General features: G+C 36.2%; 2 protein-coding genes across 3 annotated transcripts in view; both read left to right on the forward strand.

Moving 5' to 3' along the window:
- Nucleotides 1–2875: 2875 nt before the first annotated feature.
- Nucleotides 2876–14304, forward strand: nek8 (NIMA-related kinase 8). Of its 2 annotated transcripts, XR_013822659.1 has the most exons (16): nt 2876–2962; nt 4501–4706; nt 5047–5279; nt 5370–5501; nt 5608–5816; nt 5921–6000; nt 6201–6388; nt 6471–6618; nt 7191–7267; nt 8375–8492; nt 8664–8814; nt 11344–11507; nt 11602–11754; nt 12849–13007; nt 13191–13337; nt 13934–14304. XR_013822659.1 is itself a non-coding variant. In XM_079885054.1 (15 exons), the coding sequence occupies exons 1-15, from the start codon at nt 2916–2918 to the stop codon at nt 13217–13219; spliced, it is 2094 nt and encodes a 697-aa protein (XP_079741180.1). In that variant the 5' UTR covers nt 2876–2915; the 3' UTR covers nt 13220–13696. The 2 variants fall into 2 exon arrangements, 1 of the variants encoding a protein (XP_079741180.1); XM_079885054.1 differs by lacking the exon at nt 13934–14304 and having other exon boundaries at nt 13191–13696.
- Nucleotides 14305–15043: 739 nt separating this feature from the next.
- Nucleotides 15044–17188, forward strand: part of traf4a (tnf receptor-associated factor 4a) — a 36878-nt gene continuing 34733 nt past the window's right edge. The window contains exon 1 of the mRNA XM_079884969.1: nt 15044–15562. Coding sequence (XP_079741095.1) covers nt 15420–15562 — 143 coding nt within the window. The 5' untranslated portion in view covers nt 15044–15419. The remainder of the gene's footprint in view (nt 15563–17188) is intronic.

A 17188-nucleotide genomic window follows, 5' to 3' on the forward strand; every position in this document is an offset into this window, starting at 1 on the left:
TCTGACTGTGGACGACTGAAGCAGAGATGTTTAAATAATTGAATATTTAAATGTCAAGACGTACAGCATATAAAAATATACTTCCAAGGCTTCAGCACATTTGAAAAGGTCATTTTGTGAACTTTTCACCTTTCAAACCACTTCTATTTCTGTTAAACCACAGTCTCTTTGCTCTGTTTATTAGCTCTGTTAGTCTGTTACATCAAGATGAAAATACACAGTGCATGCTAATTTTATCAGATTAATAATGTATATGTTACACCAAGTGTTAGCCTAATATGGCCAATACTCTAGTTGAAATGTTTATTAAAGATATTACATTGTGTTAATTCAGTGTAGAATTAATTCAGATTAGCGTTAAATTGCATAAAGTCACCGTTTAAGCAAATTTACACGATTTGAATTTTATAAAATCTGTTTGAGTCTCACTAAAGTGTGAGAACTGAGAAATTGCTCAGGGCTGATACTGCAGAAATTCTCAGGGAAACTAACCAGTAATTTGCATGACAGGACAGCATAAACCTCCACGGTTGCTTCACAGCGGTCAGTGTTTTTTCTAGCCCTCCTCCATGCAATCATGCAGGTCAGTTGTGCTCAACCTAAGATTATTTTTATGACCTGGACATTTTTAGGAGATTTGAGTCATATAATACAGCAAAATTATGAACTTTATAAACAAAAGAACCTAGGCTGAAACTTATTTTATTGCTGTCCTCACGGTTTTGAAACTATGCTTTGACTTTTCCAGAACCAGCTTGGTTACATATTTGGTTCATCCCATAAAGCACACGGTAATCCAAGTTTGAAATGTTTCATGCCTCAGAATGTGACAGTCAGTGATCAGGAATGTTCAGTGTTTATATACTCACCGGAACTGCTTTGTAATGTAAGAGGACAATATGAGGCGAAAGGACACTCATTCTCAAAGGTGTTGCTAATTCTTTTCAAACATATCTATATACCTATTATAATTCTTCACAGTACTGATACTTTTACCTTTTTTAAATGCTCTTGGATAATTTAAAAATAGCCTTTGAAATGAAAGAGTTTCATCTTGGGTTAATATGTGTTTTTATATTAGAACTTTGTCAGCATGAACAGATGATGAAGATGATAAATTGTGAAATGAATCAAACATAATTATTTTATTTATATAGGAACAAAAAATGTTGCTATTCCCTTTCAATGTATGGAGAGCAAACAATAGTCCTGTATGTGCTCCTGAGATTTAAAAGCATCTAACTAAGGTCTAAATCACTTCCTACGGCCAAAAAGGTCAGGAGGTTACCATGAAGATAAGCCAAGAAAATATTTTGTCTAGACTTTATCTCAGGTGTAGGCCATTAAATCACCAGTGAACAGTCTTCTTACTGAGAATCAAGTGACACCATAATAGTAAGGTTGTGTAAAGGCAGTCCACTGGTCATGGTGGTTTTACCTGTGTTATGTGGTGTTGAGAAGAATATGTGATTCAACCCCCTTTAAAGATCTGGTCTTGATAGGCCAAAAACATGAAGCCAGTTAGATGCTGAGGGAAGAAGTTAGAGACAGAACTTGTCTTGAGAATTACAAATTCCCGACAGTAAACTGATGTCCCGTCCAATTTTGATGACTCCAAGTGATTGCGCTACTTTACGAAGAACAAATGAATTCGCTTTGTCATGTCAGCTTCTAGCTGTTGAGGTGCGATGCAACAATGGTGGCATCTGATGTAGAAATGGTGTTATAGCTTTTAGGGACAGACATCAGAATTGTTTGTTCAGCATCAAAGCCTGATTGCTACCCAACAGGGAACGTACTCAGAACTTCCCTAACGTTCTAGCAAGGTTCTTTCAAACTTATGAACAATCGTTCTTCCAGTAAATGTTAATGTAATCTTTGTTAAATGTTATCTGGTCTTTAATAGACCAGCGGCACCTCGTGGTACCACAGAGAGGCACAAAATCCCTCTCAAGAACGTTTTCGTTCAGTGTACCTTGCTGGTGGAATGATCTTCCCAACCCTCCCAAAGTGCTATTTCACAATCTACTACTTCAACATATTCATTTGTCGCTCTACCTCTTAATCCCTCCCCATTCTAGCTTTAACTATCCTGGGATGCATTTCCCAAAAGCATTGTGAGCCCAAGTTGATCGTGAAGATGCAACAATATTATTGATCTGCCTGCATTGACACCATTATATGAACTGAGCTAGACGATAACATCACTTTTTTCTCCAGAGCAGCTAATTTTACAACAAAAATGAACCATCATTGAACTCACTTAAGCTGGACTATGATGTTATTTTCTTCTTTCTTCATTATTTTCCTGTTATCAATGTAAAGCGTCTTTGAAACAATCTGTATAAAAAGCGCTAAATAAATAAAGGCGACTGACTTGACCATTGTCACCAATGTTCTCCAAGATCAACTTGCTTTTAAGAAGCACAGCCCTGAGCGATGGCTGAAACTAAGCACTTCTCATGTTTATTGCCTCTTTAAGATTAATCGTTTGTTGTTTTCTCAATTGTTAGCCGCTTTGGTCAAAAGCATCTGCTAAATGAATAAATGTAATAATCAAAACATAAGTACAAAATGTTATTTATATAATTCATGGAACGTTTTTCTGAAACATTTTAACTGGATTTTAGTCTAATGTTTAAACGTACAACTATTACTTTTTTTTTCAGATGGTTCTAAACTTCTGAGGACATTCAAAAGTAGTGTTCCCACAATACCCTATACTAGCAAAACCTTAAGACTATTTTTTTGTAAGCTAGGTAATAACTGAACTCAAACTTCACTTTAAGTAACATAACCCTGGTGTCAGAGTCAGTTCCCCCTGCTCATTTGCTGTATTTTGTCCCCACTAGAACTCTGTAGGGGTACAGGAAGTGTTGCCTATAGTGACGGGGCGCGTTTAGAATCCAGAAAACATGGAGAAGTACGAGAAGATTAAAGTGGTCGGCAGAGGAGCATTCGGGTAAATAAAACAACGAACACGTTATTGGTTCGCGAAATGTTTTTAGTGATGTGCACTCGTCTGTTTGAACTAGTTGATTTACCAAATTATTAGTGTACGCTCTAAACTCGTTAGAAGTTTTACTTGAGGAACTCAGTTGAAGAGCTTTAAATCTGCAGCTCTCCTCTCAGAATGACCGCGAGCTGTAGCGGAATATACAGCGCATCACTGTCTCGCGTTTCCGCATTCTATCAGTACAGTTACAGAGCCATTATCACCCTATTCAACGAGTTAGTTGCATTAAGAGTTTGAAAACTCTCCCTTTCGAATGGAAAAAAGAACTGTTGGGCAATGAGTAGCTTGCCCTACTCGTTTTAAACTTCCCTGGAATGTTTACAGCTTTCCTAATGGAATTACTATCGAACTTTAGAATCTTAACGGTCCAGTTGCAAACATGATGTAAAAAAAAAAAAATGCTTAGAAATGACACTATCTCACTTATAGGCTAAGTTAAAGTGTGGGTAGGCTACTGTTCTGTGTGAAAATTGTTGCCTACTCAAAATTCAAAGTTTCTAGCGTACAAAAACATATATGAAAAAAACATAAACATAAAAATGTTTTTATTTGTATTTTAGTAAAGTAGGCTAAGTAAATTAAAAAGTAAAGGTTTTATTAGCTTTTGAAACTGATCAAACCAAATCCTTGTGGTAAAAGAAGTGCATTAAATTGGATTGACTGGATACTTGTAGCGTACTTCAAATCTTAAAAGTAACGCAAATTTTTTAAAAACGGTAGGCTACTTGCAGGTAATAGGCCTATAATACTAATGAAATAAAAGGCATCTTAAGTGTACTTAAAGAGTGCACTGTCATGACAGTTTCTTAACACACCTCAATACACTTAAAAAGTGCACTTTTTGATAATGTCATATTAACAGTTTTACTATAAAGTAGCCTACATTTAAATTTAGGGTTCAGTGTCTTTGTCTCATCTCATTAATGTTAGTGGTTTGTTTCTCCAGTGATTCCCTGAGTTTTTTCTGCCTGTACTGTGAGTTTTTGTATTAAAGACATTTGTAGTCGCAATTAATCGATTAGACAGCACTAATTTAAAGTTAACTAAACTAAATTCCGTAACACTTTATTTTAAGCTGGCGTAATTACTGAAGTTACATTCACTTACTATAGTAATAACAATGATGCATAATTACAGGCAACTAACCCTAACCCTATAGTGAGTACATGTTGTTAATTAATATTACTCAGTACTTATTTGTGTAATTACACTGTAACAAGGTCTCCTTAAAATAAAGTGTTACCTAAGTTCTAAATTCATCATTACAAAAGTGTAATTACAAATATATTTAAATACACAACATACAAGTTTCAATAGAAATGACATTAAAGAATAATGCTTGTCAGTACATTCGTCAGTACACTTTAACCTGTTATTTCAACCTCTATCCTGAAACCTAAAATTGTTCAACTTTAAATTCAGCTGTTAAACTTGAAATTGAAATGCACACATTGACCTGCATCCTGACTTTTTATCTGATACAGGATAGTGCACCTTTGTCGCAGACGCACCGATGGCGCGCTGGTGATCTTGAAGGAAATCCCAGTTGAGCAGATGTCCCGTGATGAACGTCTCGCGGCCCAGAATGAATGCCAAGTCCTCAAGTTACTCAGCCACCCAAACATAATTGAGTATTATGAAAACTTCCTGGAGGACAAGGCGCTGATGATCGCTATGGAATATGCTCCAGGTATACACTTTTATCACTCACTTTTTGATGGTGACTTAATGTGTTCCTACAGTTTAAGTCAGGGACAAAGTTCATAATATTTATCACTGTGATGCAAAAATAATAATAAAAATATTTAAAGTGTATGGTAGGAGTTGTTTTAACGCCTTTAATCTGTATTCCTTTTAATACAAAAAAAGTGTCATCACAGTAATGTCACAACATATTTTTAAACAAAATATGATGGAAAATAATTTTCTTTATGCAAAATATAATAAAATAGGTAATATAATAAGCATTTTGAATTATGGTTCAATAATCTTAGGATCTGTTATCATTTTTCTCTTTATGATGATCCTAGGTGGAACCCTGGCTGATTACATACAGAAACGCTGCAACTCCTTGTTAGATGAGGATACAATATTACATTTCTTTGTTCAGATCTTACTGGCCCTTTATCATGTGCACAATAAACTCATCCTACACCGGGACCTCAAAACCCAGAACATACTCCTAGACAAGCACCAGATGATAGTCAAAATAGGAGACTTTGGAATCTCGAAAATTCTTGTTAGCAAGAGCAAAGCTTATACTGTAAGTAACAAAATTGTCTGTACTTCTGCAATGATTTGAGTTTGACAGCATGCAATTTAGTTACAGTCCAGATCCTCCTTCTCATGACAGGTTGTGGGGACACCGTGTTATATCTCTCCAGAACTTTGTGAAGGAAAGCCATACAACCAGAAGAGTGACATTTGGGCCCTAGGCTGTGTGCTTTATGAGCTTGCTAGTCTCAAGAGAGCTTTTGAGGCAGCAGTAAGACATATTCTCTTATTTTCTGGTTGTCTTGATTTTGAAGAATCCGAACATCGCAAATTACAATAATGTTGAATGACAAACTAAGCAACTTCTCTGTTTCCAGAACCTGCCAGCCTTGGTGCTGAAGATCATGAGTGGCACATTTGCCCCCATTTCAGATCGTTACAGCCCAGAGTTGAGACAACTAATTCTCAACATGCTGAATCTGGACCCATCCAAAAGACCCCAGCTCAATGAGATAATGGCTCATCCCATCTGCATTAGGCCATTGCTCAATCTTTACACTGACATAGGCAACGTCAAAATGCGCAGGTAGATTTATTTTATTTATCGCATTTAGTTGTACACTTTAAGTATTGTAAATGCACTTATGCACTTGTTTGGCTACTAAATGGATTCAATTATTCTCTTTTTAGAATAGAAAAGCCACTTTCTACTGCACAGACAGGCCCTCATGGAAGACCTGGTGGACGCGTGACCAGCACCAGAACCAGAGGTGGGGTGTTATTTTCCTAAATATTGTCTTATTTACTAATGTTATGTTTTAAAGCATCTTCGAATATTTTATTAATCCAGCCTGGGCCTTGCTGATTAAACATCAGGTTTGGAGTTCATAGTAAGCTTTCATTTAGCTCTGCTGGTTTGACTGTCAGCATGAGGATTTTCTGGTGCCATTTGTTCCATTTCATCTACTAGGAGGACTGTCCTGTCTAACTTCAACAAAGATGATGCACCCATTGCCTTTATCTTCAGTGTACACCTGGGGCAGTGGCATTTCCATTCCTCTGCGTCTGCCCATGTTAAACACAGAGGTTATACAAGTGTCCCTGGGCCGCACACAGAAGATGGGCATCACCAAATCTGGGAGGCTCATCACATGGGAGGTGAGATGATGATTTTTCTTGAGTATCAATCATGTTTTATTTCCGTTTTTTTAATTTTTATTTCGGCTTGACTCTATGCCAGGCCCCCTCGGTCGGATCCACTGAGCCCACCCTGCCAGGTGCTGTTGAGCAGATGCAGCCCCAGTTTATCTCCCGCTTCCTGGAGGGGCAGTCTGGTGTCACGATCAAATCTGTCTCATGTGGTGATCTCTTCACCACCTGCCTCACAGGTATGCTTCTTACAATCCAGAATTTTCCGAGCAGGTTGTGGCATCATCGATTTCAGAATCAACCGGCTCTAACAACCCAACAAAAACAAACAAGGTTTAGTCACTTTACATGTCCATCAAACTGCCTAAGTGGGCAGTTCTTAGACTGAAGCTGCAAAGTGGACATGACTTTAAGTCTGTCTCTGCAAAATTAAGCACAAAGTGATTTAAACGTTTGTGATAAAATGAAAAACGAATGAAAGGAGGATGTAATCACCCCTTTAGACTATTCTTCCTACAGAGCTCATTAAGCAGCATTTGTTCACACTGCAAAAGCTAATCTCTTGTCCCCTGGCATTGTAGCACAGCGGTGTACATTTGTCTGCTCTAGAGTAAAGGATATGCTATAACTATTCGTCTCTGCAGGGGAATCATTAGTCCCCAGCAGATATAGAGGATTAAAGAGCTTGACTTCCAGCTCAGTTGCTCTTCTTGTGCAGCGGTTTGCACTGACGGAGAAACAATTGTTGTTTAATTCTTTGTTTATATGCAAGAGCAACTACAATCTGCCTAATTTGCTTTCGGTTCTGCAGACAGAGGTATAATCATGACGTTTGGAAGTGGAAGCAATGGTTGTCTTGGACATGGGAACTTCAACGATGTGACACAGGTAGATTTAGATGATCTTTTTTTTTTTTTTTTTTTTTTGCAATGGTATATTTAGAGATGCTTTCTCAGGGAAGCTAAGGATTTAAACAAACTGACCTTAAGTATTGACCTCAGGACTCAAAAATAAAGAAGATCCGCTGGCCTGGGATCAGTGTGAGAGAGTTCTCATTGTTTACTTAAACTAAAATGAAAAAAAAAAACACCTGTGTTAACTGAAAATTAAATATGAATATTAGATGAAAAACTTAGACAAATAAAATTAATTCAATAAAAAAGTTCAAGTAGCCTACTAAAATTAAGCTAATAGAAATATTAACAAAACAACTAAAAGCACATAGCAAAATTAAATTAACCTAAAATTAAAATGAAACCTGAAAAATAAAATATTAATAAATACTATAATAGTACATAATACTTAGAAAACTAATAGTTTCCTGTACGGTTATAATAACTGTATAATTTACAGCTATTATTGCAAATTAGATCTCTTAGATCTTTCTAAAGAAAGCTTGTCTTTATAGGTGTAAAAATAAAAAATAAAAATAAACAAATTAGATATTAGTATTAAATCAAAAATAAATAATAATGAATGTTATAATTATAATAAAATAGACATTTAACATTTTTTATGTAAATATAAAATACATTTATGTGAAAACAATGGCAAAAAAAACATCTTAGCAACTGCATAGCAACACCTTAGAAACCACCCACAATTCTCCTATAGCAACATGATGGCGTCCTGCACACAGATCTCGATTTCACCAAGTGCAACATGTTCCTGGATCAGCATCTTTGTTGATCCTGGAACAACATTCCAATCAACCAATCAGATTTGAGGGACAAGTTTACAGTTTATGTCATGTTTAGGTTTACAACCAGGGTTGGGTGCTTCTACATCAGAGTTATTCACCTACCATTTCCCTCTCATTTTAGGGATAATTTGTGGGTTGGGTTAGGCTTAAGGATGCTTAGGATAAAATTTCCGGACAGGAATGTTGTTCCAGGATCAACAAAATATGGACACCTCTAGTGTTTTCTTTACAAAATGTGAAAATCTTGTGTTAATCTTACTCATAGTTCTCCATGTTCCTGTCTTTGTATTCAGCCCAAGATAGTAGAGGCTCTTTTGGGTTATGAGTTGGTCCAAGTGTCCTGTGGAGCATCCCACGTTCTGGCAGTTACCAATGAGCGAGAGGTTTTCTCCTGGGGGCGAGGAGATAACGGTAAATGAGCAACATCACTTGTCACTTGAATACTGTGTTTCTTTGTGTTTCTCTTTGTACTCTTGCAGACAGCAGCAGAAGCGCCTCCAGGCAGACCTGGCATTTTGTGCTCCATCGTTCTCGTTCTCTCTCTCCGCCACGCTCACTCTGTATTATGTCTCTGTTTGACAGGCCGGCTTGGTTTGGCCACTCTAGACTGCCACAACTCTCCGCAGCAGGTGAGTTTGCCCGTTGATTTTGAAGCCCAGCGTGTGCTGTGTGGGGTGGACTGCTCCATGATCATGAGCACACAGCACCAGATCCTGGCCTCTGGGAACAACAGGTACTCCATATGTCTTCTCACAGTTCATTATGTACAAAAACAGTATGAAAAATATCATATTACTTTAATAAAACATATTATATTACATTGGGAAAACTGGAGTAATGTCTGTTCAAGTGATTTTGGCTGGATGCTTATATTTCATTCATATTTATATTGATATAATACTTTATATTGGAAGTATTATTTATTTTCTATATACTTATTTTCACCAAAGCTGTATTTATTTATTCTTAAATAGTGTAAAACTTAAATAAAAACTTTAAAAAAATATTATTACAATGAAAAATAAATGTTTCCGATTTGAATATGTTTTAAAGTGTAATTTATCCCAGAAAGCTCAATAGAACAGCGATTATTTGAAATAGAAATCTTTAAATCTTTTGTAGCATTAAAATTTATTACGTCTTTGCTGAATAAAATGATTAAATTTTTTTTTACTGACCCCAAACTTTTAAATGGTAATATATATATATATATAGATATAGATATAGAGATAGAGATAGAGATAGAGATATACTCACTATTTCTCTCTTTTACTTATATATTATTTCTTTCTCTCTTTTTCACTTCCTGAAACTTTTCCTAGCATTGCAACAAAATGCACAGTAAATCATAATTTATTTATTATTTACTATATTTATTTTCTGTTTTCCACATTGAATGATGGGTAATGTGGATATTTAGTTCAAAGTATGTACGTTACATTATATAATCAGCATTAATAAAAAAATATTTTCCAGTTCAAATTTGCTACTGACACAATTCTTTAATCGTCTTTAAGACAGAAAAAGAGGGCTCACAGAAAACCCAGATTTCCTATTAGTAATGATGACATCATGTGCTCATGACTTGAAGGCAGCATCATCATTTACCAAAGCTTCAGACGGTATGTGGTTGGTTGAGGTGTTGACTGTCACAGATTCCCAAATGTGTCTATATATTTTGACATGTTGCTGGTTAATGAGCCTCAAAGTGGATTTTTCAAAAGCCTGGTATGAGTCTAATTGCAATTATAAATAATAATGCATCTCAAAATGTAAAAAAATGTAATAAAATCTCCATGAATGTCTTGCTAAGCAGTTTTGCTTATGTTAGGCAGATTTTCACAGATTTCCAAACCAGTTTAGGGAGTTAACACTCCTCATTCCTGCTTCAGCATTTGAAAAGACTGTGAATTATGAGGACATTTCATCACAGGAAATGACCAACACAGTGACCATATTTTAAATAACAGTCACACCCTGTCAGCCGCACCATCTGAGTGCTAAATATCGTTGTTTATGACCCTTACAGACTTAAGATGATGATACACAGGTCAACTTTTTGAGAAATGTTGCTGGGCAATCTTGCCGAGCGATTGTTGCTTGAGCACTTTCCCATTGAAAATAGACAATACATTTCTATCTGGATCATTTTTATCAGTCGTGGGCCTTGTGTCTCATCTGGTTGCCTGTTGACGGCAACATTGCCCAGCAAAATTGCTCAAAAAGTTGCCCTGTGTATCATCACCTTATTAGAGCAGATTTTCAGAAAACCCATTGCCCTTTGTGAAAAAGAAGTACACTGTAGCATACTTTAAAAAAAGAACAGTGATTGACACTTAATTGAATGTTAACGGCAATTAAAAATGTATTGTAGTTGTAAATGTTGTATTGAATACAATTAGCTGAACTTTAGAGTGCTTTTTTGACCCACTTTAGACTTAAGTACATCTTTATATGTCATTTCACAATTACTTCTATTGTACTGCCAAATGTACTGACACAAGCATTTATGGAAAACTAAAATATACTTTAAAGTCATTTCTATTGAAACTTGTACTGTAAGTAATGTATTTAAATATATTTGTATATTATACAAATATTTGTAATATATTTGCCATATACATTACATTTAAAATACATTAACTTTAAATGTAATATCAAATAGCAATCTGCATTAAAATTATAATCAAGTACTTCACAAGTGTTTTAGTATGTTAAAACTATGTAAGTGTACTTCTTTTGTAAGCACAACAAACGATTATTCAAAATTAAAATGTACTCGACTTTTGATATGGCATGATTACAAAGTGCACTTTTGAAAAGTGTGTTAAGAAACATTGACATTAAATGCCCGGTTTCAAAGGCTTTAAGCTTAGTCCCAGACTAAAATGCATGTTTGAACTGTTTTAACTGAAAGCAACTTGCACTAACATATTTTCCTAAAATATGTCAGTGCCATTGTTTTGTCTCAAGATGCACACCAGTAATGTTTTTTTCTAAGGCCCGTTTCTAAAAGCTACTTAAATGTCCTAATTGAACTGAGGCCTAATCCTGGCTCAATCTAAACCCTGTCTGTGAAACCAGACATAAACGTACTTTCTTTAAGTACACTTAAATGGCCTTTTATTTGATAAATATTATATTATCTGCAAGTATATTTTTTTGACATACTGAAGTACACTACAAGTGCACATTCAATACTTTTCACAGAGAGTTGCTAAAATGATATTTTCGAATGAATAAATAACCATCTTTAATGCAGATTTAACAAGCTGGGTTTGGATAAGGTCTCAGGCACAGAGGAGCCCTCATCTCACTGTCAGGTGGAGGAGGTCCACACGTTCCAGCCTGTCCAGTCTGCTCCTCTAAATGTTGAGAAGATTGTTTATGTAGACATCGGCACAGCACACTCTGTTGCAGTCACAGGTCAGAGCACTTCATTCACATTACAACTTAATGTGCTGTTTTGATTTAGACTGAGGACTGACTCACAGTCTATGACTATGTGCCCTAAATGCAGAGAAAGGTCAGTGCTTCACCTTCGGCAGTAACCAGCATGGGCAGCTTGGCTGCAGTTCCCGCAGAACCAGTCGAGTGCCCTATCAAGTCTCAGGACTGCAGGGAATCACCATGGCCGCGTGTGGCGATGCGTTCACTCTGGCTATTGGAGCAGGTAAACAAGACGTATACTAGTGAATCTCACAAAACAGGTCACATTGAAGTCTGATGAAGCCTACTTTTAGGAGAATTAAGATTTTTAAAATTGTATTGTCATGAATCTTTTAATGACAACAAAGTATTCTTCCACCCCAATTTTTATTACTGCAATGCATCCAGACATGATGATCCTGATTTTTCACCCATGATTAATAAGTGTAATTATTGTAATGCAGTCATTTTTATAGTATGTAATGTATTTTAACCCTCTAATTTTGAAAAGCTATTTTAAACCATTCAGGTTTATTTGGTAAATCTGATGTTACATCCAATCCAGCATGGGTAAAAACTTTGGGCTTTGGTTTTTATTTATAACAGTATCAATTCAACAAAAGCCTAAAAAATGCTAATTCTAATAATGTATTTCGATTTCGGTCCATTTTAGACATTCTACTAACTATAAGTAACTTTGCATCTACATGTCAACTAACTCTCATTAGAGTATTAGTAGACTGTTAGTTAACTGTTAGGTTAGGGTTATAGGTGTTAGGGTTCGTGTAAGTAGAATAAGTTGACATGTAGTCGCAAAGTTACATATAGTTATAATGTCTAAAGTGGGTCATCGAAATAAAGTGTTGCCCATTTTGTTTTGCATTGTTAATGACAATTGGAGGGAAATTTTTGTCGCAATACAAAGGAATGTAATGGTCCTAAAACAGAGAAAAAGCTAAATCTAATATAATTAATGTAATATATATTGATACTGGGATAAACATTGAACTGGACAACCAAACTAAAGGTTTGCTCAAAATAAATGCAATGCATCCCAGACAAGGCTGCTATCAAGCCATCAATTTGTTCCGTCACAGAATGTGCTCTAGTGGGGGCAGGTAGGTTAATTAATGTGACATGTGACTAAAGGTCAGCATGTAACCCCGACTGTGTCCCAGAGGCTTAGAAGACTCTGAAGACCTTTATTGTTTCATGTTGTCTTTGTTCATTCATGATTCTCACAGGATCTGACATGCAGAGAAATAGACTGACAAAGATGTTATTCAGCCAAATTGTGTCCAGAATTGTGAGTAAATGTTCTGCTCCTTCATTCGGCAGAGGGGGATGTGTACACCTGGGGTAAAGGGGCACGTGGTCGACTTGGAAGGAAAGAAGAGGATTCTGGGATACCAAAGACAGTGCAGCTCGATGAGAGCCACCCTTTCACTGTCACGTCAGTGGCTTGTTGCCATGGAAACACACTGTTGGCTGTGAAACGTAATGTGCAGCTATACTTACTTATACAAATGTTTACAGAATCTAGGCATTTATTGTAATGTATTTGTTGCAATTATCTATTGTTGATGATTTGGCATTACAAATGTTGTTGTCATTGTTCTCTCATCAGTCCTTAAAATACAGTGACTATATTCTTACTCATCATTTCTCTCCTTTCCTCAGCATTTTTTGAAGAGCCTGTTTCAAAGTGACAGCGCTGCCTCTGCCCAAATTCCTACACACACTCCGCAGAAGAGGAATAAGGATTGAGGGATTGGACGCGATACTGCCGCCTCTGAGAATTATAAGCCATGCAGTTGCGTTTACAATGTAACATGATTTTCAGCTATGTAAAGCTTCTTTTTTTTAAAACAAATGTAAATAACTGTTTACTTATAACAGCAGAATTGCACTAATTCTCTATTTGCAGTATTACATATTTTGTGTACATAAATTAGACTGAATTAGGTTAAAATGAATCATAAATATGTAGTATGTTAAATAATGCCTGATTCCTCACTGAGGCCGGACTGAATGGAAGAAAAAAAATGCTAAATTATTTTTGTCAAGATAATAAAGTGCTGCTTATGTTTCCACCTAATTGGAAGTTAAAGCACAATTTCTAAAGTATCTCATAAATGTATGCCTGCTGGACATTATGACAGTAATAATAAGGGAGTTCTTATTTGTGGCCAACATATTTTTTTAATAAATAAAAGCTTTAATAATAAATATACATTTATAATTTAGGATAAAATATTCTTTACATTTCCAATAATAATAATAATTTATTTTTAATGTAATTATAATCATTGACAATTATATTGAACTATTTAGTAATGTTATTTTTAGCTAGAACAATTCTAATATGAATGCATATTAATGTTTATTGCATATTAAAAAGCATATTCTTGTTTTATTTTCAGCTGAATCCCATCGAGAGCTCGTGCGTCCATCATGCTATGATGTAATTTTCGTGCAATACGTGATGCTCAGAGCGTGTCATTAATGTAGCGCGCGCTTTTCCATGCAAAACATATTTACCGTTGACGAGAGTTTAACATGTTTAAATGAAGCCGAGCTATTAAATAGTCTTACTCTAATAAACTGTCTTACTCTATTTCCATGATTTCTGTTGCTTTTGTTGTTCTGTTGACGTAATGTCTGCTCTTGCACGAATGTCGTGCGCTTTTCACCGATAGAGGGAGTCGTTTGCCTTACAAATAACTCTCTGCAACCTTTTGTTACCAGTGATTGCCTTTGTATGCACACTTTTGGAGTGTTATTTAGCCTAATAAATAAACGTTTTCTTCTTTATTCGCTTTTTATATGGTCATTACTGCGTGTATATTTATGTAGCCTACATATAATATTTTAAAAATATCTTCATGTTACAAATAGGCAGGAATACAACTTCTGGGTAGTTATAGGCTATTCAAGATGTGAATAATGGGGAAGGGGATTTTTTACATAATAACCACACATATATTTTAAAAGATTTTTTATACACTCAAAAAAGTAAAGGTTCTTTATTGACATAATGGTTCCACGAAGAACCTTTAACATCCATGGAACCTTTCCATTCCAAAAAAAAGTTTTTTTTTTTTTAAGTGGAAAAGGGTTCTTTAAACTGATCTTCACACAATTTAAAGAACTGTTCTATGAAAGATTCTTTGAGAAACCAAAAACTGTTCTTCTGTGGCATTAGTCTACTGCAAAAACCCACTTTTGAAACCTTTATTTTTAAGTGTACAACGTTTTAAGTGTAACCACAGAGGTTATTAGCCTATTTTGACTTGATAATACATTACAAGCATGCATACCTCAAAAATCGTTTTGTTTAAAAACCATTCGCTTGCGAGAGGGACCTCAAGAGAAATCCCGGCCATTACTGGCATAAATTCTATTAAAATAATCCCTTACTTGGCTACATTATAACGCTCACAGACAGTATTACTGTAAACAACTGTAAATAAGCCTGCCCTTCTGATTTGTGCGGGGCTGAGAGGGATTTAAACGTGGCTCCTCCCTCATGAATAGTGGGTGGGGCCTGATATACCTAAACAGATGGGATCCGAGCTTTGTCTCCAGGCTGTCAGTGTTCTTCACGACAGGCGCTGTGAATGTGTCTCATCGCGCGCATCATCTTCGGTTCATCAAAGAGCTCGAGCGCTGCATTGACAGCCTCGTCATACAGACAGACCGTCGGGTTTAAGCTGTCATCCTGATGGTGGATCGAGCCGTGTTGCTCGAAAGAGGAAGCTGAGAAGGAACAATACCGACGGTTTGGGAGCGCGAGCCTGTGTGTCGTTGGCAAGTGAATATCAGTTAACATATACGCGCTCTGTCAGCGCCTTATTGCAGAGGACAACAAACGCCAGTCTCAATAGACGCTTAGTGTAAAAACCAGCAATGCCGGGGTTCGACTACAAGTTCCTGGAGAAGCCCAAGAGACGCTTTCAGTGTCCTCTGTGTAGCAAAGCAATGAGGGAACCCGTCCAAGTTTCCACATGTGGACACAGATTCTGCGATACCTGTCTGCAGGAATTTCTCAGGTAAGGAAACGTATTTGAGAAACGTGTATTTGCGTAAGTAATGAGCTGTGGCAACAACAACAACTACGCTATGGGATACACACAACCAACCTTGTAAGCAGTGGAGTGTATTCGAATGAGTTTTATCAATCTTCGTTTCAACACATGGCAGTCAGTCATATTTGCGCTACAGTTGACATTTTTTTATTTCTGCCCGTAGGCCTTGAGTTGATTTGCTGGCCAATAGGAAACTGGGGGTGTTCTGAATGCAAATATTGCAAATGAAGTTAGTTGCAGTTTAGTGTCACGAGAGATAAACTGACAGATGGGTGTGTTTGGGAGGGAAATGCAACATTAACCATTTAGAAAAAGAGAAGGCTTGGTGGGTTTACTGTTTAATTAAATCCTACTATCAAAATCTGCACTGCAACATTGTTGCAGTAGTTCCAGCTTGTATACCAAATAAGCGCAGGGCCATCACTAGCTGAGCAGTTTTTGTCACATTCAGAAAATAATTAGCCTACTTGTGGAGAAAATATTTCGAATATTTTTCCTCGAGCCTGTCCATAGTCCATTTGTGGTCTACCTTTATAAACGTGGGAGAAAAATATTTTCAGACATGTGTGTGTGTGTATTCAGGCAGTAGAGACCCTCAACTCTGGCCCTGTCTGTCATTTTGACCTGAGGCACTACAAGGCTCTTTGAGGGGGGCAGTCAGTCTCACATGTGGGATTGGGAAGCGAAACCTTTATTGGAATCAGTGTGCTGGAAGACTGGCTGTTTGTGCAGCACTAATTTGTGTGATTTGTTTGCTAGGTCATGTAGGAACGACTTAATGCATAAAATAGACGTGCTCAAATTTAATAACAAGTCAAATGGAAAAAATTGTTAAGGCATGCAGGCCAACAAAATAACTCTGCAGCAGTTTTAGTACTTGTCGACATGCATATTAAACATCGGATTTATAGCTTTCAGTTTCAACTACCAGGAAATTCAAAACAAGAACATTTACAGTTAACAGTTATAAAGCAGGAGTGCCCTTTAAATGACTCGTCACTACTAAGTATATAATGTTATGTAAGTATCATCAAGTCATTTGGCTTGGTATTTCCTCGGGGAATGACGTGATGACACTGTAAACATGACGCATTGAATGATTGACAGCTGATATGCTCATTCTCACCTGTGACATTGACAGCATTAATCATGCATAAAAAATAAATAAAAATTCAAAAAAGTTTTTCACCATAAGGAGAGAAGTCTGGGAGAAAATAAGCTGCAGTATTGGTACTGAATACACTATTATTAAAAACTTTATGGTTGGTAAGATTTTTTGAAAATGTTCAAAGCTCAATGTTTTTGAAAGATGTGTTCTGCTCTTTTGCTCAGCAAAGCTGCATTTATTTGATCAAAAATATTGTATCAAATTATGAAATATTATTGCAATTTAAAATATAATTTATTCCTGTGATGCAAAGCTGATTTTTCAGCATCATCACTCCAGCCAGAATTAATTTTAATATGCTGATTTGCTGCTCAAGAAACATTTCTTCTTATTATTAATTTTGAAAACAGTTGTGCTTCTTAATATTTTGAGTAAACCATGGCAGATCTATCTATTATTTGAAACTGACTGGTTAGTCTTTA

The sequence above is a fragment of the Squalius cephalus genome (assembly GCF_949319135.1).
Source record: "Squalius cephalus genome assembly, chromosome: 11".
NCBI lineage: Eukaryota > Metazoa > Chordata > Actinopteri > Cypriniformes > Leuciscidae > Squalius > Squalius cephalus.

Coding starts and splice junctions, on each gene's coding strand:
- nek8 (XM_079885054.1), top strand. CDS start 2,916: ATGGAGAAGTACGAGAAGATTAAAGTGGTCGGCAGAGGAGCATTCGG. Junction 4,707..5,046: donor CGCTATGGAATATGCTCCAG/GTATACACTTTT, acceptor TGATGATCCTAG/GTGGAACCCTGGCTGATTAC. Junction 11,508..11,601: donor ACACTCTGTTGCAGTCACAG/GTCAGAGCACTT, acceptor CCCTAAATGCAG/AGAAAGGTCAGTGCTTCACC.